At 40.3% G+C, this 25534-nt stretch overlaps 1 protein-coding gene across 1 annotated transcript in view; it reads left to right on the top strand.

The window, feature by feature from the left end:
- Nucleotides 1–19631, top strand: part of Htr4 (5-hydroxytryptamine receptor 4) — a 52353-nt gene extending 32722 nt beyond the window's left edge. The window contains exon 6 of the mRNA XM_042055170.1: nucleotides 19541–19631. Coding sequence (XP_041911104.1) covers nucleotides 19541–19631 — 91 coding nt within the window. The remainder of the gene's footprint in view (nucleotides 1–19540) is intronic.
- The last annotated feature ends 5903 nt before the right edge of the window (nucleotides 19632–25534 follow it).

The following is a 25534-nucleotide window of genomic DNA, read 5'->3' on the forward strand; positions in this document are numbered from 1 at the left end:
TGGGGCTGGTCCTCCTATAATGCTGACTTCACTTAATGCCACTTATTTTCCCTTTGGTAAAATTGAAAATAAGTTGTTTTTCATACAATATATCCTGACTATGGTCCCTCCCCCCATCTTCTCCCAGATCGGCCCCTACTCACCCAGCCAAATCTTCTCTCTCTCTCTCTCTCTCTCTCTCTCTCTCTCTCTCTCTCTCTCTCTCTCTCTCTCTCTCTCTCTCTCTCTTTCTCTCTCTCTCTGTCACCACACACATTCACTTTCTCGTTCTCACTCTCTCAAGACTACAAAAAGGCTTCTTAAAATAATAATGATAATAAATAAGATAAAATAAAAAACAAACAAACTGAAATAAGATGAAGCAAACATCTGGGAGAAAAAGATACAAAGATAAAATCACAAGGAACACATATAGAAATTTCATAAAAATACAACATGGAAACCATCATATATATACAAAAAAACCTAAAGAGGGGAAAAAGGAAAGAAAGAAAATAAAAATCATACCTAGACCAAACCTTAAGAGACGAGGAGCCTCCAAAAATGGTGTTGAGTTCACTTTGTATTGTGCTCAGCATGGACTCTGTCCCTAAGAGTTGTTTGTATACCCAGTGAGACTCCACCCGAAAAAGCTAAGTTTTCATTTGTGAGCAGTTATCAATTGGAGATAGTTTCTGGGTTAAGGATGGGGTCTTGGGTCTGCTCTGCCTCTCAGCACTGGGACTCCATCTGGCTTAGACATGTGTAGGTCCTGTGCATGATACCACAGCCTCTGTGAGTTCACATGTGTGTCAATCCTGTTGTGCACGGAAGACCTTGTTTCCTTGGTGTCTTTGATCCCCACTGACTCTTAGAGTCTTTCTGCCTCTGATTCCACAGGGTTTCCTGAGCTCCGAGGATAGGGATTTGATGGAGATATCCCACTAGGAATGAACATTCCAAGGTCTCCTACTCTCTGCACCTTATTCCATTGGAGGTCTGTATTTGTTCCCATCTGCCCGAGGAAGAAGCTTCTCTGATGATGATGGAGCAAGACCCTGATTTATGAGAATAGCAGAATGTTATTGAGAGATATTTTACTGCCATGTTCCTTCAGCAGAACAGTAGTGTTTGTTTTTTTTTTCCCCCAGGACTCTGGTTTATCTGGTCTCAGGTTCTTGGCTACCTGAGCAGTGTGTCAGGTGTGAGTTCTACCTCTTGGAATGGGACTTAAATCCAATTAGATATTGCTTGGTTAGTCCCACAAGTCTGTGTCTTCATGACACCAGTTTATCTTGTAGACAAGTCACCATTGTAGATGGAAAGGTTTGTAGTTGGGTTGTTTACCTTTCTCCCCAGATAATGTGCAGAGAGCCTTCTAGTACCAGCAGCACTGTTCAGGAGGGAAGGCTCTAGGCAAGCACCAGCTCAACTTCTCCACGTTCAGTGAATTACACAGGTGTTGTCTTTAGTAGGGCCTTACCATCAGTTTGTAGAGAGCAACCAGTAGCCTTGGCAATAGCCTAGGTTTTTTGGGGTGTCCATGGGATCCCTGGACAACAATTCAATTAGATGTAATCCATTTCTAGAACTGTAGGTTTTGGCGATGAGAGATGTCGAGTCAGAACTTTGTCTCCTCTGATATTTGGTGATTCCATTTTTATTTCTTTCATATATGTGTATATTTTAAGAATCTTCCACTGAACTGAGTTTCCAAATAATCCTTCTAATGGCCCTTAGTTTTATCTGTCCCTCCCTTACCCACTCTTCTCCCCCCTCATTAGATCCTTCTTTCCCTCCCCACCTCTTCCATTCATAGTGATCTATTCTATTTCCTCTTCTTTGAGAGACCTGTCTCTCCCCTCCCTTACTCTATACCCTGTGGATATATGGATTATAACCTGCTTAGCAAAGAATTAACAGCTAGCACCCACATATGAGAGAGTACGTGCCATATTTCTCTTTCTGGGTCTGGGTTACCTTACTAGGGTTAATTTTTTTTTCTAGCGCCATCTATTTACCTATGAAATGCATGGTTTCATTTTTAACAGCTGAGTAATATTCCATTATGCAAATGTACCACATTTCCTTTATCTATTCTTCCATTGATGGACATCTAGGCTATTTCTAATTTCTGGCTATTATGAATAGAGCAGCAATGAACATGATTGAACAAGTATCTTTATTGTAGGATGTAAAGTTTTTGGTTCTTAATTACTTTTATTTATATTTATATCAACCATATACCCCTCTAAGTCTGGTCCTTTTTTATGACAAATTCTATGTGCTTTTCTTTTTATATTACTTTTATTTAATCTTTGAAAATTTTACATATGTATATCACGTCTTAGTCTGTGTTCTATTACTGTGAAGAGACACCATGACCATGGCAACTCTTATGAAAAGAAAACATTTAATTGGGGCTAACTTACAGTTCAGAGGTTTAGTCCATTGTCAGCATGGCAGGAAGCATGATGCCATGCAAGCAGATATGGTCCAGGAGAGGTAGCTGAAAGTTCTGTATATAAATTCATAGGCAGCAGGAAGAGAGAAAGCCACTAGGCCTGGCTCAGGTTTCTGAAACTCCAAAGCCCACCCCCAGTGACAGACTTCCTCCACACCTTCTAATCCTTGTCAAGTAGCCCCATTCCCTGATGACTAAACATTCATTTCTCCCCTGGCAACCTTCTCAGTCCCTTCTAGCACTGTTAAAGCTAGCCACCAGGGACTGTATCCTGGTCAATTCAAGACTGATTTCTCCTTGTTCTGCCATTCAAGTATATGTGTTCTCTTTATTGATGTCTGGGCATTAGTCATGTTTTGGATACTAATCCTTCATTCTATATTTTTCAAATGCAGCTTCCCTTCTTCTGCTTGGTTTTTGACCTTAGTTAACAAAATAATAGAAGTCTCAAGTTTTGAAAACAGTATTATTACTTGACCTCTTATAATCACTTCAGCTTCCTTTTTCAAATACTTCCCCATTCATTTTCCTTAGCACTCTAATTTCCCAGTTTAGTTCCCAATTCAGAGTGCGCTGTTCCTTTCCCCACATGCTTGTCCTTCTCTCCCTGGCCTCACCAGTTCTCAGGAAGCTTTCCTTCATACACATGTGATTGCCCCACCCATGACGTTCATTGTCATCTTCATGCCACCTGCTTTCTTCTTTTATCTTTAGCCATAGCTTCCTCTGAGATCTAGACAAGAAGATAAAGTGTGCTTGCTGGATAACCCCATATAGACATCTCTTCAAAATCTTAAGTCAAAATGAACCAAGTAGAATCCTCAGTTCCGTGTTTCCCTGCTTCCAGCCACATCCCTTGGCCCTTCCCTATCTCTACTATGGCTTCTTGCAACTCAAACATGCTTTCTGTGACTCAGGAAGAACTTCTGTATTGGAGGACAGAGTTACATATTTTAAAAAGAAGACCCAGTTAAAGTATGGTCATCAGTTTGCTTGCATTAGAATCATCTAATTACTTAATAAATCAGATTCCAGGGCCCTGCTCAGCAAATCAGAACCAGATCAATAAAACGATATTTCTACAGAAACTAATTTTCTGCCTCATAAACTGTAAGCTCCACCATCTTCTAATTAATTTATATTGATTAGGATGCTCAGTGCTTGATGGCACTGCTTGTACTTTAGGGCTTCCAGTTGTGACATGTACTTCACTTCTTGCAATCTGATAAATTCTGCGTAAGGGTAAATATTAATTGTACTTTAACTAACAAAATGTACTAGAAAACTATTTTTGAGAATTTGCTTTCGTGTAGTCATGCTTCAAGCCAGCATCTCTACTCTTGAGAGACAGGATATGACCTTTGCTTTGTGACTACAATAATTAGGTGACAGGTGGAAGACAAGTCACATTGATTTGATCTGAGGTTCCTCGGCAATTATATTTTGCTAATATAATGCACATCTCATGGGATAGAGAGCTCTAAGAGTAGACAGAGTTAGGCATCACAAGCAGAACTGTCCACAGTTTAGATTTAGAGATGAGTCACCTGTCCCTTCAAGCTTAGATATCTTCCTTGGATTCCCAACCTTAGGTACTCAAACCTAGGATACTTACTTAGTTCTCAGTTCCTAGAAAGTTGGGGAATCTTTTCCATAGAACTGCTATCTATCTTGGGTCTTTGCTTTTATCCTCCATTCTGGCTCCAACACTCCTGATAGACAGGTTTCCATTGTCTAGCTACCTCTAAAATATTGTACATGGTGTTAATATGTGCCACATGTGACTATTAACATTTTGTTACACATGAAATGAAAGGAAACAAAAATTTATTTTGCTGGTGATAATGGCTCCAGTTTAGCCACATGAGTAACTTCTGTATTGAACAATACAAAAATGTATGAGTAGAAAAGCTCTATTAGATAATGTAATTTAATGTATTTTAGAGACAGTCAAATGTTTTTTTTTTCTTGAAGGAGACACAATATACCTTTCTCTCAGCCTTAACAACTCATGATACCAGCCAGAGCTCAATCTTCGATAAAGCAGTTGTGTATAATGCATACCAATCTTTTATGTTTCTAAGTATGGGGTTAGTATACTCAAGTTTGTGGGGTATCAGAAGAGAAAAACGTGAGGCCAGAAAGAAAATAAAAATAGAGGGCAAAGAGCATTAGGACCCCATCTTCCCCCCACACAAAGCAGAATAAATTGATTACTTGGAGATTTTTGCCTCTTTTTCTTTCCCTTACAACCAACAATCAGAACATATATTGTGTTTTCTGCTAGCTGATTGTCCTTCCCCCACTGGACTTGTCAATACTAGAGGAAAGATAATTGTCTCTTTAATTTCCTAAAGTTTCTCCAGGATTTAGACATTTCACTGTATGTTTACTGGATAAATGGATTATTCTATGGTGTAGCTGGGTTGTGTGCTAGAAAAAAATTTTCACACACACATACATGACTACTGAAAATCATTATTTTTTTCACCATTTATCTACTCACCATTTGACTTCAACTCAACAGGATCCTTTCTTTTTTAAAATAAATTATCACAATGTGAATTAGAAGATTTTACTACCCCACCAGATGAGCGGTTTCTTTGGGATCCTGAGAGATTTTTACTAATGTTGGAAGGTTGTTTGGCCTTACCTTTGGAGGTTACAATTGAAGTCAACATTTACTCATTGAATTGACCCAAAGCAAATTTGATCTGTGTCAAATTGAGGATGGATGTGGATGCCCTGGCTCATCTCCCTTAATCTTCTTCAGGGTCAGTGTAATTTATAGCTCAATACAAAAGGAACATATTGGGTTACTTGTTCAGAGGGCAGGGAAAATTGCCACTAAAGGTACTGAAACATGGCCTTTTCTTTCCATCTATCTCTGTTATCTGGTAGTTTATTCTCGTTGCTCATTGTGTACCTTTATATAAAAGAAAATTTAATTAGTATCATAAAGTTTATATTTTTGAGAATTTCATGTATGAGTACACGAATTTCCAATGGAAATTTCCATAATCTCCACTTTTTCCTTCATTCTATCAAACTCTTCATGTCTCCCTCATAACTCTCTCTCAAATTTGTGACCTCCTCTTTTTAATTAGTATTGTTAAATCACACAGATGCACTAGTCTTTTCAGTACTGCTTATATGGAGTGCAGGTCTGACCACTTGGGATTGGCTAACCTATCAAGGGTTCATCCCTGGAGAAGGCTGATTTTTCCCTCTCTTAGCAGCCACAAATTACCTATAGCTCTTTATTGTGGGACAGAGTCTTGTGAAATTTCTACCCTGTATGTTGAAACATGAACTAGTATTGTCATTACGCACATCAGATTTCATGGGTACAGCTTCCCTGTCCTATATACAAGACACAATCTCACAGTGGATGTTCTGGTTCCCTGACTCTTCCTATCTTTCTGTGCCCCGTTCTGTGATATTTTCTGAACCTTAGGAGTAGGAGTTGTATTGTAGATGTATCGACTGGAATTGGCTATTCCTCTGCTGCTTGTTTTCTTCATTTTGACCAGTTATGGCTTCCTATAATGGTCTCCAGCTGCTGCAAAAAGTAGCTTCTTTGATGAGAAATGGGAGCTACACCTATCTATGAATATAAAGATGGGTGCTTTGAATGCAGTTGGGAATTTTGCTGGTTTCAGAAAATGGCAACAAATCTTCTCTAGCGTACATGACCACACCAGTCATGGGTGTCAGCTAGGTTTACAGTAGTAGGCATGAATTCCTTCCTGTCTAGCAGGCCACAAGTCCAGCTAGATGGCTGTTGTTTAACTTTAAGATATTAAGAGTCACAATTGTGCCCCTGAGAATATCTTGCCACGATGGCTATTGTTGTGGTTCATAGGCTTTATACCTTGGTAAGGCTGTTCATTCCCTTTTTTTTTCATGGCAACTTCCAGAACACCTTCAGATACTGTGAGAGTTAATTCTCAGGGAGGAGCCTTCTAGGTCAGTTCCAGCTGTATTCTTCCACACCCTTTGCCTGAAGTGTGTGGTGGCTTCCTCTACAATATCTTACCTTCAAGCTCTGGAAGGCAACCAAGAGCAATGGTGATAGCCTAGATTTGCAAGTCTTTTGGAGGCTCTTGATCAACAACTTGAAAGGAAAATTTTATATCTGGTGCTGAGGTATTTTGTTAGCTAGTCTATGGCTCTCAGGGGTAGCATTATTACCCCAAGTAAAATTGTGTGTGTGTGTAATATATATATATTATAGTGTGTGTATGTATGTAATATATATATATATAATATATAAAATTGTGTGTGTACTCTATATGTGTGTGTGCATGCACACATGTGTAAATAGCTTGAGATATATACTTAAATAAACACCAATGCATGATTTTTCTATTGCTATAATAAAGCACCATGACCAAGGCAACTTATAAAAGAAAACTATGAATTTAGCTTATGATTTCAGGAGGTAGAGTCCATGATTGCACAGTGAAGGCATGGAGAGAACACACTGGGAATGAAAGAGTCCTTGAAACCTCAAAGTCTTCTGTACCATCTGCCTTAGACCTCTTACATCCCCAAATTCAGATACTCAGACCTAGAATAATTGCCCAATTCTCACTTCCTAAGAAGTTGAAGAAACTGTAAGCAATTTTGAAAGTCTAGCCCAGTGATAAACCTCCTCCAACAAGGCCATACCTCCTAATTCTTCCCAAACAATTCCAGAAACTAAGGCCCAAGTATTCAGTCACTTAAGCCTTTGGGGGACATTATCATTCAAACCACCATAATAAAATGTTTCCCTTTGACATATTCAGTTGTCTTTGGGCTTATTTATTTCTCCTTCCATCTGCTTCCTTTCAATTACTCTTCCTCTTTCCTGCCCTTTCAAGTCTATCCTGAATTTTCTCACTTCCCCATTTAGAGCCACTGTGTCCTACTACCCCCTCTCTAAAGATCTCTCTATGCCCCCACCCGTGGTCCCTTTGTACATTCTTGTTTTTTTTTTGGTTACTCCAGGCTATATTCTCACATCCAGGCATTCAGAACAAGGAACCACGAATGATAGAGAGTATGTGGTGTTTGTCTTTCCAGATCTAGGTGATCTCACTCAGCATAATATTTTCTAGTTTCATCCATTTACCTGAAAATTTGTGCTTTCAATTTTTGCAGCTGAAGAATATTCCCATTATGCATACATACCACATTCTCATCATCCATTCATCAGTCGACTGGTGTGTAGGTTGTTTCTACCTCCTGACTCTTGTGAGTGGAGCAATAATGAATATGGCTGTCAAGTATCTGTGAGGTAGGACGCCCCATCCTTTGTGCACATGCCAAGGCCTGGTACCGTTGCATTATATGGTAGATCTATTTCTCGGTGTTTGAGATGTCTTCACACTGATTTCCACAGCTTCTGGACCAGCTTGCAAAGGCATCAACTGTGAATGAAGATTTCCCCTCCTCAACTTCGTCGCCAGAATTTTTCCTCCGTGGTTCTCTTACCTTAACCATTCTGATTGAAGTAAGATAAAAATATCAGTGATTTTAATTTGCATTTCTATGATTCCTAAGGATGTTGAAAACTTTTATTCTTTTTTGTTTTTGAAATTATAACAATTGCCTCATTTTTCCCTTCTAAATATTTTAGCCATTTTTACTTCTTCTTTGGAAAACTCAGAGTTCAGCTTTACAGCCATGTTTAGTTGGCGATTTGTATCCTTGACTCTTTGTGTTCTTTCCATATTCTGGATACTAAACCTCTATCAAATACAGACAAGCAAACGTGTTTTCCCTCCCTGTGGGTTTCTCTTCACGTGACTGCTTGCTTCCTTGCTTTCTTTGCTGTCCAGAAGCATTTTATGTTCATGGAGTCTCACTTGTCAGTTGTTGGCCTTCCTCCCCGAGTGGAGCCCAAGTCAGAAAGTCCCTTCCTGCTTCTGCATTGGGTAAGGTGCTGCCTAGGGTTTCTCTTAGCAATTTCAGGGTATCAGGCTCCACCCTGAGGTCTTTGATCCATATGCAGTTGACTTACAGGAAAGGCAATAGATGTGGGTCTAATTTCATCCTTCTACGTGTGGCCGTCCAGCTTTCTTGGCACTGTTTGGTGAACAGTCTGTCTTTTCTGCAGTGGATGTTTTCAGGTTGTAATTAAGGGCGCTTACGTTTGGACCTTCTAATTTGTCCATTGCTGTGTGTCTGTTTCTGTGCAGCACCATGCTGTTTTGTTACCTTTGCTCCACAGTATAACTGGAAATCTGGTATGGCCATTCCATCAGCATTGCTCTTTCTCCCCACACTGAGCTTTGGTGGTTTATACGAATCTAGAAATTTGCCCTTTTCCTTAAGATTTTTAAAGTAATACAGCATAGTTTTTTTTAAGTATTCCCTTACAATTTCCTGTAAGGTTTTCTTACCATCCTGATCCTTTTTATTCCTATTGAAGTGGTATCACATGCAGTAGGGTGAAAAACCATTTGTGTACTAGAAAAGCCAAGAGGCCTTTTATGCTTTATGGGTCACCAATCAGTTATCCTCACTTAATACCAGTAAAATGAGGAGGTAGAATTAGACGATACCCTACGATCAGGCCTAGATCCAGATTTTTAGATACTGAGATAATGTGCATTTAAACCATCATGTCTCAGTGGTATAATTCTACCTACCATGTATATGGCAATATGTATGTGGTTAGAGCTGGGGTTGCTACTGACAGTTCATGAGCAGAGGCTAGCGATGATGCTAAAGTTCTCGCAGTACTCAGGGAAGCCCCCTACAGAAAGAACTGCACGGCCCTAAAAGTGCTACATGTCCTGAAATGGAAAGTTCTTTATTAAACTAACCATCCAGAACTCATGACAGAGAAACTTCTTGTCCTTGCCAGGAGACAGTTGGAGATCTCTTGAATAGTCTCTAGAGGTAACACCTGTACTAGTGACATTTCTCAAGACAATGAAAAAGAAGCCCTGCAGAAGGCAGCTGATATTAGTGCCAGGAAGACGCCTAAATTTCCATGGTTAGGTGTTGGCAGCCACCTTGCAGATAAGCTTTCTACCAGAAAGGCTCTATGCACTTGTTCCCTTACAGCATGTACTTGGCACGGATGCAGCCCTCTCGATTTAGTCAGAGCAGCTGTTCAGGAAGGAATTGCCTCCAAAGCACACTATGAAACCCACTGAAAAACTATATTCTTGTGTAAATGGGTGTTTAACCCACAGTAGAATGGTGTAGGTCTCTGGTCCATTGAATCGGTAGAAGCTTCCTCATATGCAGGGAATTAGCAAACTGGGTGTGCTCAAAAGAGGGCAGATACCATGATTTTTCTTTGTGTGTGAAGAACGGTGGGAGGAACAGAATGCTGTTTGCAGAGCAAATGATTCAGACCACAAGCTTTTAAAAATATATTTAAAGGACTGCTCTGGGGAAAGCGAGCATCTGGCTTGTTCTCTGTGGTTTGGGGTCTTAGGAATATGTGGTTCAGTACCAAGTGGGATGGATAGCCTTGCTTAGAGGGCTCCTGCAAACAGGAGAAGTCAGTTGAACCACCACTTAGCAACGTCAGTTGAGGGTTAAGTCACTGGAATGTCACCTGGTCATTGGTCAGAGTTTCTGAGAAAGTATAGGAGATTGTGTGAGGGTCTCAGACCCCTACTTTCTTCCTATGACACAGTAAAGTGCAGTAAAAAGCACAGCCCACTTCAGCCACTGTGCTTGGCTGAGGCCGGAGAAGTTTTCAGTGAGCAGAGAGGTGTGCAGAGGATGCTGTCAATCTCAAGGGCTCTTCTGTTCTTCGTGACCATTCTTGCAGTATGAAGAAGTAAAATGTTCAGACTTTTCTAAGGGAGAGATTTGTTCCTGAGTTCAATAGTGTACAACTATCGAATGCCTGAAATTGCCTTGGAGGAAAACCTTGGCCAAACCCACAGATCTGGAGACGTTTCTGCACTGTCTTCATCTTTCTGGCCATCATCAGCTGGCTACCAGCTAATATCTCATGGTTTATATGCAAAGCATTGAGCTAAGTGCATTGTATGTGTTGTCACATTGAGTTCTCAATCATCTCTGGGCAGCCATTACTCTTCTCAATTTACTGAGAGAGAAAAGACTCAAACAGATTAAACAATGACATTCTTGGAACTAAGCCATTGGGGGACATTCAGCATCCAAACTGTGACACCAAACAGAACAGAATCTCTTTGACAATGCTCTGTGGTAGCTGTCTAGCTCTACTCCCAATAAGGAACATCTCAGTATTATTGAAGGTCAGGAGTCCTACAGTTTGAACAGCCCTCATGGTTGCAAACTTGGTTAAATTTTACTTACCTGTGTTTTAGATGTGAATCTTATAGGTGGAACTCGTACTAGAACTCAAGCTTAGTGCCGTTCACACCTGTTTTTCAGTTCTAGAAACCATTTCGTTCAAATTGAATCTTATTCAAAAGTGTGTCAATACAAAACAAAACTGTGTCGATTAAAAGACGCACTAGTATAGGTATATACACATAACCATGCCCGTTGCTCCATCACACGAAAGTCTACAATGGCTACTCCACAAGGGGTCTTGATAAAGTTCTATAAAATCACCTGAGTTAGGACCCAATATGTTAGAGACAAGAAAATAGGAGGCTCAGAGAACATTGAGAGTCAACTGAGGAATGGAGATCAGAACTCCTGACCAACTTTTCTCTCCCTCGTCGGTCTGTCCATGCATTCAACACCTTGCTGTTACGTTTCAATTAGAGTTCGGACAATGTTCTGCAGGGAAAATTTTAGCACAAATGCACACAGAGAAGACACCTCCCAGACAAGACTGTATATGATGTTAATAATTTCTCACTTCCTTCTGATAGTCAAAGTCCCGCCTCTGGATGACACACACAGAACTGCACACAAATTATTCATACCATCCTGGGCAGCCTCCATATTCAATTTAGTATTTCCACAACTTTCCAAAATGCTTGAACTCAAAGCTCATCACAAGTTTAAGTGATTTAAGGAGATTTTTCCCTTGATAACATAGTAAACCATATGTGTTTTCTGCTTCTTGTTTTTCTTTCGGACCACTGTATAATATAGCCTGAAAAAGACTCTGTTTCACATAATATCATCTGTGAGGATGGAAAGGTCACTCGGGCATGTGGGATTAAAGCTGCAAATGCCAGCTGAATTGGGTTGTGCTAGAATAAGCTTAAATTGTGTAATGTGACTTGCAGTGAGCTGATGGTGAAGAGGTATATCAACCCTGCGCCTGACCCAATCTCGTTTCTTGCTTACTTCTCCTTTTGCAGTCATGTTCTTCATGTGGTAATGGTCAAGATGGGTGGGCTTTCTATAGATAAGCAATGAATGTTCCTGCCACTGAACCCCTCGGGTTACCTTGAATGTTGTCTCAATTTCTTTCCTGGTGTAGCATTCATCTTTCCTCTAGGGACCGTTCCAATATTAGCTAGTGTGGGACACATAGTGTCTATGTGATGCTTTTATTGGTTAATGAATAAAGAAAACTATTTCGAGGCTGAGCAGTTGGGAACCAACAAGTGCCCCTTTATACTACAATTAGCTCTATACTTCCCTGATCCCAGTCCCTGATCTCTGAGCAATAATCAATTGCTTTTTCCTGTGATCTCTCTTCCCTATTCTTCTCTTTTTTCATGGAAGCCCAGCTTATCCCAGGATCCTAAGTGTTCTTTGTGCTCCTTTTACATCTTCACCCACCTGTATTGCTCCTCATGAACAATGTCTAGGGGTTTAGGGAGTCCCTTGGTTGACAGTAAACACTTTGTGATGCTGGCTTGATGAGGCTCTCCCGTTCTACCTGGGCCTAGTTAGTAGGCCACATTCCTTTGCCCCCCCCCCCAAAAAAAAGATCAGTGTGATGTAGCTCCTTGATGATTCTGTGAGGCATTCACAGTTTGTCTCATACAATAATAAAGACAGCAAATAAGGGATCGTTTTACTACAAATCTCTTTAAAGGTATGTTCTTCTTGATACATTTAGATTTTCTTCTATTTGAAATGGTTCAGCAAAACAAAACAAAACCAACACACACAGGCATATCTGACATGCCCAAAGATGCAGATTTCTTATTCCTTTGCTATCTATAAATCTTGGTGGAAAATGGTTTTAAAAAAATCTTGCAGAACTGGATTTTTTTTCAGCCACCTTTTCACAGTGAGAAGGGAAAGACACACTGAAGTCAAAACCAACCATGCTTGACGTGGTCTCATGCTTGTCATTTCAGAGCCCTGATATAGGTCTGCGCTTGGTGGAGTACTACAGAGCCCCTTGGAATATATTTTGTTCAGAGACCAAAAGGGTAGGTATTCAGAGCCATACAAACAGATCTCTAGAGTCCTTTCTGGAAGCAACCCAAAATCTACTGTAGCTGCAGTAGAGAGAGCTCTGACCTAAGATCTGAAGGCATCTGCCCTTCAGGTGCATTGCTCTGTCCCAACCAGACACCGTGTTCCCATGCCTGGCACTAGGCATGTTTTTTGTGAGATGGTGTGTGATTCTTGAGAGGAGCATTATCATCCCATTTACTCAAGCACACACACACACTTGTGCACGCACGCACACACACACTATATATGTAAGTTTATAAAAGAATGTTTTTCTATACTTTTTTCAAGCATATTTAATGCTATTTATTTCTGCTTCTTCCCACTTTCCTAATACTTTGCTTATGCCAAACTCCCCAGCTGAAGTTCCCCATTGTTCCTATTACCCCTTTAGCAAGATCAAACTTTTAAAAACATAAATTGACAACAAATGCTGATGAGCCTGCAGGAAAAGGAGAGAGCCCTTGTTTACTGCTTTGTGGGTTCACACACTGGCACAGCCACTGTGGAAATCATTATGGAGAATTCTCAAAAAGCTACATGTGGATCTCCCTTATCACCTTGTAATACCACTCCTTGCTGTACTCCCAAAGGAACCAATGTCATCCTGTAGAGATACTTGCTTCGCCATGTCCATTGACTCTCTACTCAGAACAGCTAGGAAATGGAAACAATCTAAATGTGGCACAATATGCACAATGAAATTCTGTTCAGCCATAAAGAGAAATGGAATCATGAAATTTGAATGTAAATGGATGGAACTGGGTTACCGAGTAAGGTAACCCAGACCCTGAAATTCAGATGCTCCATATTCTTTCTTATTTGTAAATCTAAGCTCCGAATTTTTAGATTTGAACATATAGCTGACATATACAGAGAAGCCAGGAAAATAGAAAGGGACCCTTTGAGGGGGAGGGTCACATAGAGGGAGACAATGGGAAATTAGGTGGATTTTCATTATTAGTGCTTTTGTACATTTCCTTACAATGTTTTGCTTTCCCCTTTGCACGACTTGGTTACAAGACCTTTCCATCATCCTTGTCATAAAAATGATCAAATGCCCCTTTTCATCTTGTTATTGAGGGATATGTTGTATCTCACGTCATTGCTTCCATTTTGCTCAGTTTGACAGCACCACTGGTCACCTCATACCTTCAGCTCAGGTCACTGTGACACTCCTGTGTTTCCTCTTTACTACCACAAGACTATTTCTAAGTTGGCTCTCGGGTATTAATGGAAAAGTTTGGTACTCACTTGTCCAAAGACTTTCATACATCTGTGTACATAGACATTAGTTACAAATAATTTTCTAAGTGCGAATTTCTTCTCACCTAAACTCTGCCATCTACTGAAGGAGGACTTGCGTGAAAGCTTGGACTCTATTTATGGCAGGTACATGATGTGCAGTCATCATACAGATAGTCTGGAGGCCTCTGGGACAGATGGCTGAACTGGCGTTGCGTTTCTCCTTTACTCTCCTCCTCCTCTTTTACAAGACATGTGTACTATTAGTCTGTTGATTAACTGTTGACTTCAAACTTCACCGCAAAAATTTTTCCTCCCAAAAACGACCCCGTGTTTCCCAATAGAGAGAACTCTATCCTGGGGAGGAGCTTGAGAGGCAGAATTGGGAAGAAGTCTCAATTTATGGCTTGGGAGCCACTGTTAGCTACCTCTGTTAGTTAATTTTATGTTCCTGTAATGAAACACCATGACCAAGACAAGCTCTAGAAGGAAGGGTTTCTGGATCCAGAAAGGGATAGAAAGATTCCTTCACCATCACAGCAGAAAGCAGGCAGCAGGCATGGTCTGGAACAAGAGCTGAAAGAAAGTTCACTTCTTGATTCAAAAGCAGCTGAAAGAGCTAATTAAGAATGGTGTCTTTTGTAACCTCAAAGTCCACCCCCAGTGGCAAACTTCTCCATCAAGAACACATCTTCTAATCCTCTCCGAACAGCCGCCAACTGGAAAACTGTTATTCAAACTTATTACTTTGTGGGAGCCATTTTATTCAAATCGTCCTCTACCGGGATAAGGCTCCGTCACCACCAAGGCAGGGAACACGACAACAGGCAGGCAGGCATGGCGCTGGAGCAGCAGCTGAGAGCTCACATCCTGGTCTACAGAGGGGAAGTATAGCGAGGTGACTTGAAATGGCGTTGAGCCTTTTGAAATCTCAAAGCTGTGTCCAGTGATGTACTTCCTCAACAACTGTGCACCCTGTCATCCTCCACAAACAGCCACCAACTGGAGAGCAAGCATTCAAACACGTGAGCCTTTAGGGAATGTTTCATCTAACCGCCACACCGTCAATCAATCAATAATTAATCAATCAATCCATATCTACATTACATGTCCCTCTTCCTATCAAATGAGAATGGCATTCTCTTCATTCGGTCCTCATAAATTTGGGCTGAAGATTAAATGTGGAGAAAAGTGCCATCAATTTTTAAAGTATTTCACAAAATTTATAAAGCAAAACCTTGCATTTTTAAACTTAGCTGCTAGATTATTGTAGAAAAACTCATTTTTAATAATGTTTTGTGTCAAGGATTTTGCATAGCTTGGTCAGTGGTTTTTTTTTTTAAATCAAATCTGTGGTTGAAGAGAGTCAGTTATGGTCCCACTATATTTTGAACCCTACTTCAACTTAACAGCTTTCAAGTGTGAGTTCACAGCTCAGAAACTGAGGGCTTTTCCATTCTTTGACACAAATGCAGAAATTGCCCTCTCTGTGTTTCCAGCAAAACCTCTTCTTTCTACGTGGAATATGAAGTATCAGATACTAACAATAGGATATTAAAAGCCAAATTTGAATCAATTACCCACAGCTTTGCAGAACAGTCCCACACACAACTGCCACCCAATCAAAAGGCCTGTGTCTGTCACCCACCTTCCCTGCTACTCACGGAATCAGAATGTCAGAACGACAAAGGATCTTATGGATTATTCTCCTCCCACTCACTTAACAAATGGGGGGGAGGGGACGAGGTGCAGGAATAGAACTGTGCAGTTGGATACACACTCCTGTAGACTAACACCATGCTAGAACTCCCTGTCTTCTGCTTATTGTTCTTATTATTGCACTCTCCTGCTGCTCCTGCTGGGGTAGAACAGTGAGCTGGTAGCAAAGGGGCTCTTGGGATGGTAAAGCCATGCACATTCAATGTTGCCTTTTGCACCGAAGGCTGGTCTCTTCTAGTGTAGTAGAATCTCTCATAAACTTTTATCTTGAATCAAAACTTTCAGGCCAATCACAATAAAGTATTAACTGTTAATTTTACTGGTATAATAACATATGCTGAGGCTATTCCAGGCCAATGACATCACCACATCACCCTTTTATTCTAAAGTCCTGTACTGCCTTTGCTATTGCTGAGAGGAGACGGTTGCGTCTTCCATGGAGTCAGAGGCTAGGCCATTATGAAGACTTAAGCAATGGCATATTAACAGTCCTTCCTTCTTTCTCTTCTCCCTTCTACTCAAACCTTTCTCTAACTCTTCATAGCTACCTCAACATATGTGATAAATGAAGATATCGGATAGTGTGATGATGTGAGGGTACATGTTGAGTTATCTAGTTAATGGCATTTAAAGATTTTAGAAGAAAGAACATAAAACCAAAAACAAATCTAAATCCAAAGTATGTTCAGAGAAAGTGGAAATCCCAGAAACACTTTTATCTCACTATTTAGGGAACAAATATTGTGTATTCTGCTACAATAAGAGTAAACTCTCACTGAAAAGACGCAAACATTTGGGGACAAATTGCTGTCTAGAATTACTGAAAAGCCCGACTGTCTCTGAGCAAAGTATACAACCTCTCATTGACCAGAGGGCTAGCTTCAAATGGCTCTTCTGCAGCACAGGTGAAATAGGGAAGCTTAGACATCAGTAAGCAGTACCCCAGTTCTAAAACAAAAAAAAAACTAAAGCCAGACCCTAGAAATTGCAAACTTGTGCCTTAAAATAGGCTTTACTGGAATTCTATGACGTTCGTTATACAAATGACTAAAAGTAACTCATGCAAGATGACATCATCTTCTCATAGGACAGAAGAGTTGCTTGATGAGACATTTAACAGATCATCAGGCAAAGCCGGATAGGATGAGCCCATACTTAAGCACGTTGAGCCTTATGTGTTTGTAGCATGGTGAGCTAATATACTTTGTTCTGCTCTGATGAGTGTTTTTCCCTTGACTGAAAACCAAAAAGGCAGAACTGATATATCTAAGTAGTGACCACTACAGGTCATCTATGCTCTTAGAAAACATTTGAAACATGGCTCAGTAGGTAGGTATCCAAAATCATTTGAAACACTGAAATTTGTATAGCATGCACTCAAGCAGCAAAATGGTTACTAAGCCCATAAGATAAAGTTTAACTGAGACAAATTTTCTGTTTTGACTCAAATTCACAATAATGTATTACAATCTGATAATATAAAATTAATCAGAAGAGACAATCTATATAAACCAAAAAGCATTAAAATATTACACATATACACAGCAAACTCTGGCACACTCACTTTCATAAAAAGCATTCTACTGTCAAGGTAAAAATTAACCACAACACAGTAATGATGGGTGATTTCTATAATCCATTTTTTCTAGAGCAAATGGACAAAAATTAACAGAGAAACATACAAATTAATTGAAACATGAAACAAATCTCAACAAATATAGAAAAACTGAAATAACACTATGTAGCCTGTATGACCACAATGCAATAAAGCTGAAATTCAAAGAAAAAAATCTCTAGAAATTGCATAAACGTGTGGAGATTAAATAACACACAACTGAATTATGAAGGGGACAAAGAAAAATTGAGATGGACATTTAAAAATTCTTGGGAACAATTGAAAGTGAAATCAAAGCACAGCAAAACACGTGAGACACATGAAAAGCAGCCCGAAAAAGGCCATATAAGCCCTGAATGCCCTCATTATAAAGGCAGAAAGAGAACTAATGCAATTCAAGAATCTGGAAAAATAAGAATAAACCAAATCCAAATACCCTAAATGGGAAGAAAAATTAAAAACAGAACAGAAATGAATATAATAGAAGCAAACAGACCAATATGAGGAATTAACAAATCTAAGACCTGGTTCTCGGAAAAGATAAGCCAAATTGACAATTAACCAAAAGAAGGAAGAGATGACATGACCCAAATTAGCAGAAATAGAGACAGACATTACACTAGATGCCAAAGAAATGTAGGACATTATAAGGTAATACTTTGGAAGCCTGCACTCCATTAAGTTAGAAAACATAAAAGAAATGGGTTCATGTCTATATTTACCCACCACAGAAGTTAAATCAAGAAATCCACAACAATTTAAACAGTATCATAACAAATAAGGAGATTAAAAATCAGTAATGCAAACGTTCACCTTAAAAAAAGCAGGTCCTGACATATTCAAGGCAGAATTCTGCCAGACTTTCAATAAAGAACTACAAATAATAGCTTTCAAATTAAAAAAATAGAAACAAAGGAAATACTTCCAAATGTTTTCAGTTATTGCTATAATTCCAAAATATATAAGCCAATATTCCTGATGAATATGGATGCAAAAGCTCTCAATAAAAATATTTGCAAACCAAATGGTGGCACATTTCAAAAAACCTTTCACCACAATCAAGGTGGATTCATCCTAGAGATGCAGCTATGATTCACCATACATAAATCAATAAATGCAATCCTATACATAGGCTTTTTAATTTATTTATTATGTATACAATATTCTGTCTGCGTGTATGGCAGCAGGCCAGTAGAGGGCACCAGACTTCATTACAGATGGTTGTGAGCCACCATGTGGTTGCCGGGAATTGAACTCAGGACCTTTGGAAGAGCAGGCAATGCTCTTAACCACTGAGCCATCTCTCCAGCCCCTATACATGGACTTAAAGACAAAAAAATCACTCAATCATCTCCTTAGATGCAGAAAAGAACTTTGACAAAAACCTAACATGTCTCCATGATAAAAGTCCTAGAGAGGGTTAAACTGGAGAAAATATACCTCAACATAATAAAATATGTATATGACAAACACATAGCCAACGTGAGTCTAATGGGCAAAATACTCAGAGCTAACCGATTGAAGACAAAAACAAGAGAGGGCTTCTGCTGTCCCCACCTCTTTTCAACACAGCACTTGAAGCACTAGCTAGAATAATAAGGGAAGAGAAAGAAATTAAAGGGATAAGAGCAGGAAATATATGAGTTTTTATATTGATAACAAACTCATTATTAGTCAATAGCACATTAGCAATGCTAGGAAAGAGATTGATTGAGTGTCTCCACTTAAGTAAAGGGCACAGCCTATGTCACGTTTGCTGTGTATGAAGAGCTGGGCTCTTTTCAAGTGCCTTACTTTGAGAGAGATCATCACAATATTTATTTTTTCATAGGACAGTGCTCATTACGTGGTATGACATGGAAGATGTAACATACAATAATCTATTGGCTGGGGGAAGAAAAAAACTTGAGATATCCCATCAGGGAAGATTAGGGAGTTTGGGTGGGCCTGGAATGTAGAGTAGTCCCGCTGGGAAGAGATTTGGGGAGGGTAAAATTTGGGCCAAACATTAATGAACTCCTTCTAAATAAGTAAAGCTGTTCAGAAATAATTATTGGCTGGTGTGTTACTGGGGACTCTCAGCTTAGAGGCTAAGTTAGAAGCCATGTGCATGGCCCGTGAAGGGCACCTGCATGTTGTGCTTGTTCACAGTCCCTTGACACAGTCCAGTGCTTGAGCCTTTGCAATCTTCTCCCCTCCAGGGATGCAGTGGAAGGTGGTGGCCAGTGGGAGAATCGGTGCCACCTGACAGCAACTTCTCCTTTGGTGGCTGCTCAGTCCAGTGATACTTAGGCCCCTGGGACAGTGACCTAGAAGACAGCTGTGGCTCGGAAAGAGGCCAGGCCTAAGCTGCCACCTGTGTGTGTGTGTGTGTGCGGCTGTTCCTGGCCCTCTGTTCTCCAAGGCGTCCCATCAGCATGCAGCAACGCGCCCTGGACTTTTCCGCCAGGATTGCAGCAGGTGGTGTTTGAGGGAGTCAGGGGAGAGAAGGGCTTCCTTGTTCGTTTTTCAACGTTTCCTCTTCCTGGAGTCTGCCCTCTTGTTTGATGGTCTCTGGAAGTCTATGGCCTAGTCCCCTTGCTGTTTCCAGTCTGTCTTGTAAGCATTCACTGTGTTTGATTTTCAGTTTCTAAATAAACCTTCTTTGAGGTGTCTTCTTACAGATACTGTCAAAATATGTGCCTGTCTTCGCCACATCTCTTGCCTGGTCACATCTATCTATCATAGCTGTGTTCAAACTTCACTATCCTTTCTTTGCCTTCCTTTGTGATGGGCACTTGTACACTTCCTTTCTCGTGTTTAGGTGTAGGCACACTGAGCTCTGTTTTCGTTTTTTCTGTGTTCAGTGTCAATGTTCCGTTTAGGTCAGTCTTCATTCATTTGCCACTGGAGACAACAGAATAGAGATCTGTCAGTGGACTATGGTCTCCGCACAAACCCTGGAGGGAAGTCAAAGATGATTTTCCCCAGGACCTGGACCAGATCTATCTCATCTGAGATTTTCCTTTCCTGTCAGCTAGGATAGAACACCTAAAGAGTCTTAGGTAGGGCTGGTGGCATTATGGGTGTCTATTAAGAGATGCTGGCATCTTTTCTATGAGTTTGTGGCAAAGCCCACAGCAGCAACTTGGAACTTTTGAGTATGGCTTCATTGTTTACAGTGGACAGAACTGATGGAAATTCACACTGTGGGGCCTTGTTACCCTTGCTATCTGTTAGACGGAGAAGTTCACAGTCCAGAAGTGTTAGGAATGAGAAAACGATACCTGACTCCAAGTCAGAGATCCCAGATGCCAGCCCCGGCTCTGCTTCTAAAATGCTGAGACACCATGAACTATCGTCTTTTCCTCTATAACACTAACTTTCTACATTGCCAAATGAAGCTTGGAGTAGAGGCATCCTGAAGATTGCTTTCCATTTCTAGGACAACAGGATGCTGCTATTGCCAGCCATCAGCTACCTCGAAAACTCATGGCCTGCCTACCTTTTGACTTTGTTTCAAAGGAACCGCCCTCCTGATTTGGCCCTTTTAGACTTCTGACTTGGTCAACCATACCCTTACCATTAACCCAGTGTCTTTCACTCACAACAGAGTCTATAGTTTGTCCCAACTACCCCAGAACAAAGGTCTCAGTGAGGAAAGCACCCCTTCCCATAACCAAGTGATGCTTTCTTTAGTTTTCGTCTTGGCTGTGGTTTGATTCCATCTCACGACTGTTTACTGTACTCTTCTTTGGAGCTGCTCATAAAGGGTCATTTACTGTTCCTGTCAGTGTTGACTTTGGTTCTAGAACTGAATTTGGCAGGAAGGAGACTTTGGAATGAGGAAGAGAAGATTTTTCCATTCAAATGCCAAAAAGATTCTCTGTTATGTGAAGACTTAGTTTTCTTGAGCACAAACCATGCCTTATCAAAAGGAGGTAGACCCTGAGAGAGAACTCCCAAATGCTGCTGAAAAAAAAATGTTCTTGCTAAGAAATATTGCATGTTGAGATGGTTCATGTTAAGACTGATCCAATGGAGCGTTTCTGACTGGAGGCCCCTTCTTGTCAACCATGAAGAGAGTTGAAGCTTTAACTTGCACACTGGCCTTATAACTGGACCAGTCTGCTTTGTATTTGTGAGTCCCTGGCATCAGTAGGCTCAGCATTCATTTGGAGGCAAGCATCATTTTGAGATTGATTTGTTTCTAATACCAAGTATGAGATGCAAACAACTTATTTTGGCTGGCTGTATACCCACCCCTTCCATGACCATAGAGGTGAAAAAGTGGCACATAGTCAATGACTGACATTCTGAGTATATGGGACTGGAAGTTGGATGATTTGGACCTCAGAGTATCTTTTGCTTATTTCATAACAGTTGATTTGGAGATAAATGATATGTATGGAAACATTCTATAAACACCATGAAATGATAGTCTGTATGCTTATTATTATTATGGGTAATTTGAATTATTATAGATGTTCTTGAGGTCTCATGAGCTAAACATGCTTTTTCGCTAAGAAATGAGATCAGTTTAAAATGAACTATGTTGGAAACAAAACCCAAGAATAACCTTTGGGTACCAACATGCCCCAATCTACCCCTCCTCATTCAGTCACTCCAAGATGCCCAGCACACACATTTATATAACACACTCCATTTAAAGGGACTTCCTTATTCTCAAAGAGGTGAATAGAGAGGAAGACTATGGGCAAATTTTGCTAAGAATAACTCTAATTTTATATGTAACTTCATAGTCTCATGAGCTAAGTTCATATATCTGTTTTTCATATAAAAATCTCTGAAGAAAAAATTACCCATCCATAAAATTAATTCTCACATTATAAATTATATAATACATATAAATTATATATATACATATGAAAGATTAAACGTGATCCAATCTATGAATGACCAGCTGACAAGAATGTTACATAAAGGGTCACTAAGCTACTGAACCAAGATAAACTTTTTCATTTCCTGACATGCTTGTCTGTGTAAGCAGCTGTTGATTACAGCGCAATTCCATTTTTAATCTGATATCTTAATTTTGTTTACATTTTTCCAAGTGTAGTTACGAATGGGGCCGTTGTACAGTTTATAGTTGCACTGATGCCCTTCATGTAATGAGTCCAGCAAGTACATGTGTGCCTATTGTAGAGAACACGAAGCTCAGCTCTTACAGTTTTAGAGGGGGACAAGTTCCAACGACTGTGTTACCTTTGGTTTCATGAGCTTGCTGGTTATACCTGTGATTTATTTGAAGCTAATATTTTTAAGGTATCAAAAGCCCTGACTATAACCTTGTTTCCACGGGAAGCATCCTTGGTTTTATGTTAGATTCTTTTTGATGCAGTTTCCAAGAATATGCTCTTGGAAAACACAGGGATCTGCCCAGGTTTTTTTTTTAACTGATGAATTATATTTATTGATAAGATCCTGACATGTTACACATGTTTATATGACTTCATCTGTACATGTTTAAATAAAGTATGCATTAAAGCACATTGTAAGTTCTGAAAGAAATAACCGAGTTTTGATTATGCAATAAAATGCCAGTCAACCCGTGTCTGCCAGTGCTGTGGGGCTTCTGTTTATCCGTCAGAGACAGGTCATTCCCTAAAAGCTACTGTCAACTGGATCTGGAAATGTTCTCTCTTCAATATCAGTTCTCTTTAAATAAATCCCAAAGCCCAGAGTTCTTAAGTAGTTTGACTCTACCTGCCTGCCTGCCTGTCATCTTTCTTAAGGCTCAAGCACGGGGACAGATCTCTCTGACATGGTCAACCTGTGGCCATAGTGTGGGGATACAGTTCTGAGACACTAACTATATGAACGACAGGGAGCCTTTTACAGCAGTGTGACCATGACATATGCTCATGCCCTGGACTGAAATTATTAAGCATGTACCTCCTTGCTTATATAATAATACACTTTTTTGATGTAATAAACTACCTTGGAGCCTGTCCAGTTCCCTTCAGGACAGATTATGTCTAAAAAAAATCTCAGTCCCATCTTTTCTGAGTGTGTGACAGCAGAAAGACTCCCACAAACTGGGGCAGAGTGAGAAATGACTAGTTCCAACTCCTCAACTCTCAGGATTTCAACTTTTTGACATAGAATGTAGAGAATGGGACAATAATCAGGTTTTCGAGTCAGAATCCTTTCATATAAAAGTTTTCAGAGTCCCATTGCATAAATGAGAGTTTGGTAATTCTGAATTTCCCATATGTGTTTATTTCAACCCACACACTAGAAGGGCTCTGCTTGGGAGCTAAAGCCTAAAGAACTTGGCTTGGGGGTCTGGGGATGGTACCCATTTTCCCATCATTCTTAGTTTTTTCTAAAACAGTGCCCATAGAACCCAGGCAAACTATTTTTTCCTGTTGCCAGTCCTAGACCTCAATGAACACAAGACTTTACAAAACCTCTCCCTGTATATTCTACCACCTAGAACTTCCTGGGATGAAAACTTAAGCCAGTACCAAATACGGAGTCTATGCTACATTCGGATGAAGTTCTAGGCCCTAGAAATATCCCGCAGGAGGAACTGACCCAGTTGTCCCTGTCCATTTGTAATTTAATCCTCCCAACGGCACTACAGAGTTCAAAGAAACAGCTTTTGAGCACACTGTGTGTTGGGGTCTGTCTCCAGAGGCTTGCCAATGAGTGTTGACAAGCTCCCTGTTCTGTCAAATAGAAAATAAGCAAGAAGAGTCAGACAGGTTTAGATATCAGTGTGTGCTGGAGAGAGCATAAATAAAAAGCACAGCCCGCATGGGATGGTGTGTCACTACTACCTGGCTTGTTGGGGAAGGTTTAGGGGAGAAGAGAGTTCTCTGATCAGAGACACCGGGTGGGTGGACATATTGTGTGGAACAAAGGGAACAGCGATACCAATTCCCTGGGGTTGGAGTGAGCATGACATGGGCCACTGGAGTTCAAGGAGTGTGGGACATTGTAGAAGGTGCACTCAAAGGGCTATGTAAAACCTCATGCTAATTCAGACACTTACTGTGGCTCTTCCGTGACTTTAAGTTACCTGCTTCCAAATAGGAGCCTTCTTAAGAGAAAAAAAAATTCATAACCAAGCAGAAAGAGGTTTCCTACTAAAACAATTCTGGTCTTCAGAAATAAGTGAACTCCATTCCGTGTGCAATCAATAGATATTTTGCATAGTGCTTCCTTGCCTACATCCTGACTGACACTGTCCTTCCACAACTTGACATCACCTTTAACCAGACTGGGACATTAGACCCTGGCATCCACTGCTGTGCTGCCATAACCTCATCTGAACCCTTAGAGCACTCCTGACTGCACACAAGCCGCGGTCTCCTACTGCTTTCCTGACACTAACATGTATGATTTCACTTCCAGTTACTCCTCTTTATCCTGGCAAAGCCAACAAGATGCTCTGGGCTACATATTCTCTCCTTCGAGTTCTGCAGTCAGGCCACCGTTATAGCTGCACTTCCCCTTAGGCACAATTTCGTAGCCATACTTTCCAAACACTCATGTCAGATATTTTTTTAACCTTTTCTATCCAATATCTAACCATTTTTTTATTCTTCTCCTGTGACATTTTATATGCTTTCCTGTGTGGTTATTAATGACTCCATTTCTGGTATCCCCTAATTAGATGTGTTTCTAGTGCCCAGAGAAGGTTCTTGTGCCCCGAGGTTACTCAGCAACTGAACTAAATTTGCATGGCTGGAAGAATTCAGGACCATTCAGTGTGGTATCCGCATAACGACATACTTCTCTATTCCTTTGCCCTAACTAACCTTCAGCGTAGCTCTCATGGTTAATCCGCCACCCACTGCAAAAGCTACAGCCTCCCGATAAAAGGAGTTTTACCTTCTGTGACAGTGTAATCAAGATGCTTATCATATTTTTGCGAGTAGCTAAAAGATTAGCATTTAAAATACCATTGTTTCTCTGGTCTTCCCCAGGCTTCTGTTCTTTTGGGTTCAAGGAACTTAATCTTGATGTTTTATACATCTTGGAAGCAGTAATGAATCAGATGGAACTTACATAAGTTATTTGACCTTATACAATGGCCTAGAGGACATCGGACAATGTTTTACCAACAACAGTATTATTGACACAATAAATGGCATGAAGAATGGGTGGGTTGTGATGGTAGAGTACAGGGTGAACACAGGAACTTCTTAGATGAGGACTGAACATGTTCAGATGGTGTTGGCTTC

This window comes from Arvicola amphibius, chromosome 5 (genome assembly GCF_903992535.2).
Source record: "Arvicola amphibius chromosome 5, mArvAmp1.2, whole genome shotgun sequence".
Taxonomy (NCBI): domain Eukaryota; kingdom Metazoa; phylum Chordata; class Mammalia; order Rodentia; family Cricetidae; genus Arvicola; species Arvicola amphibius.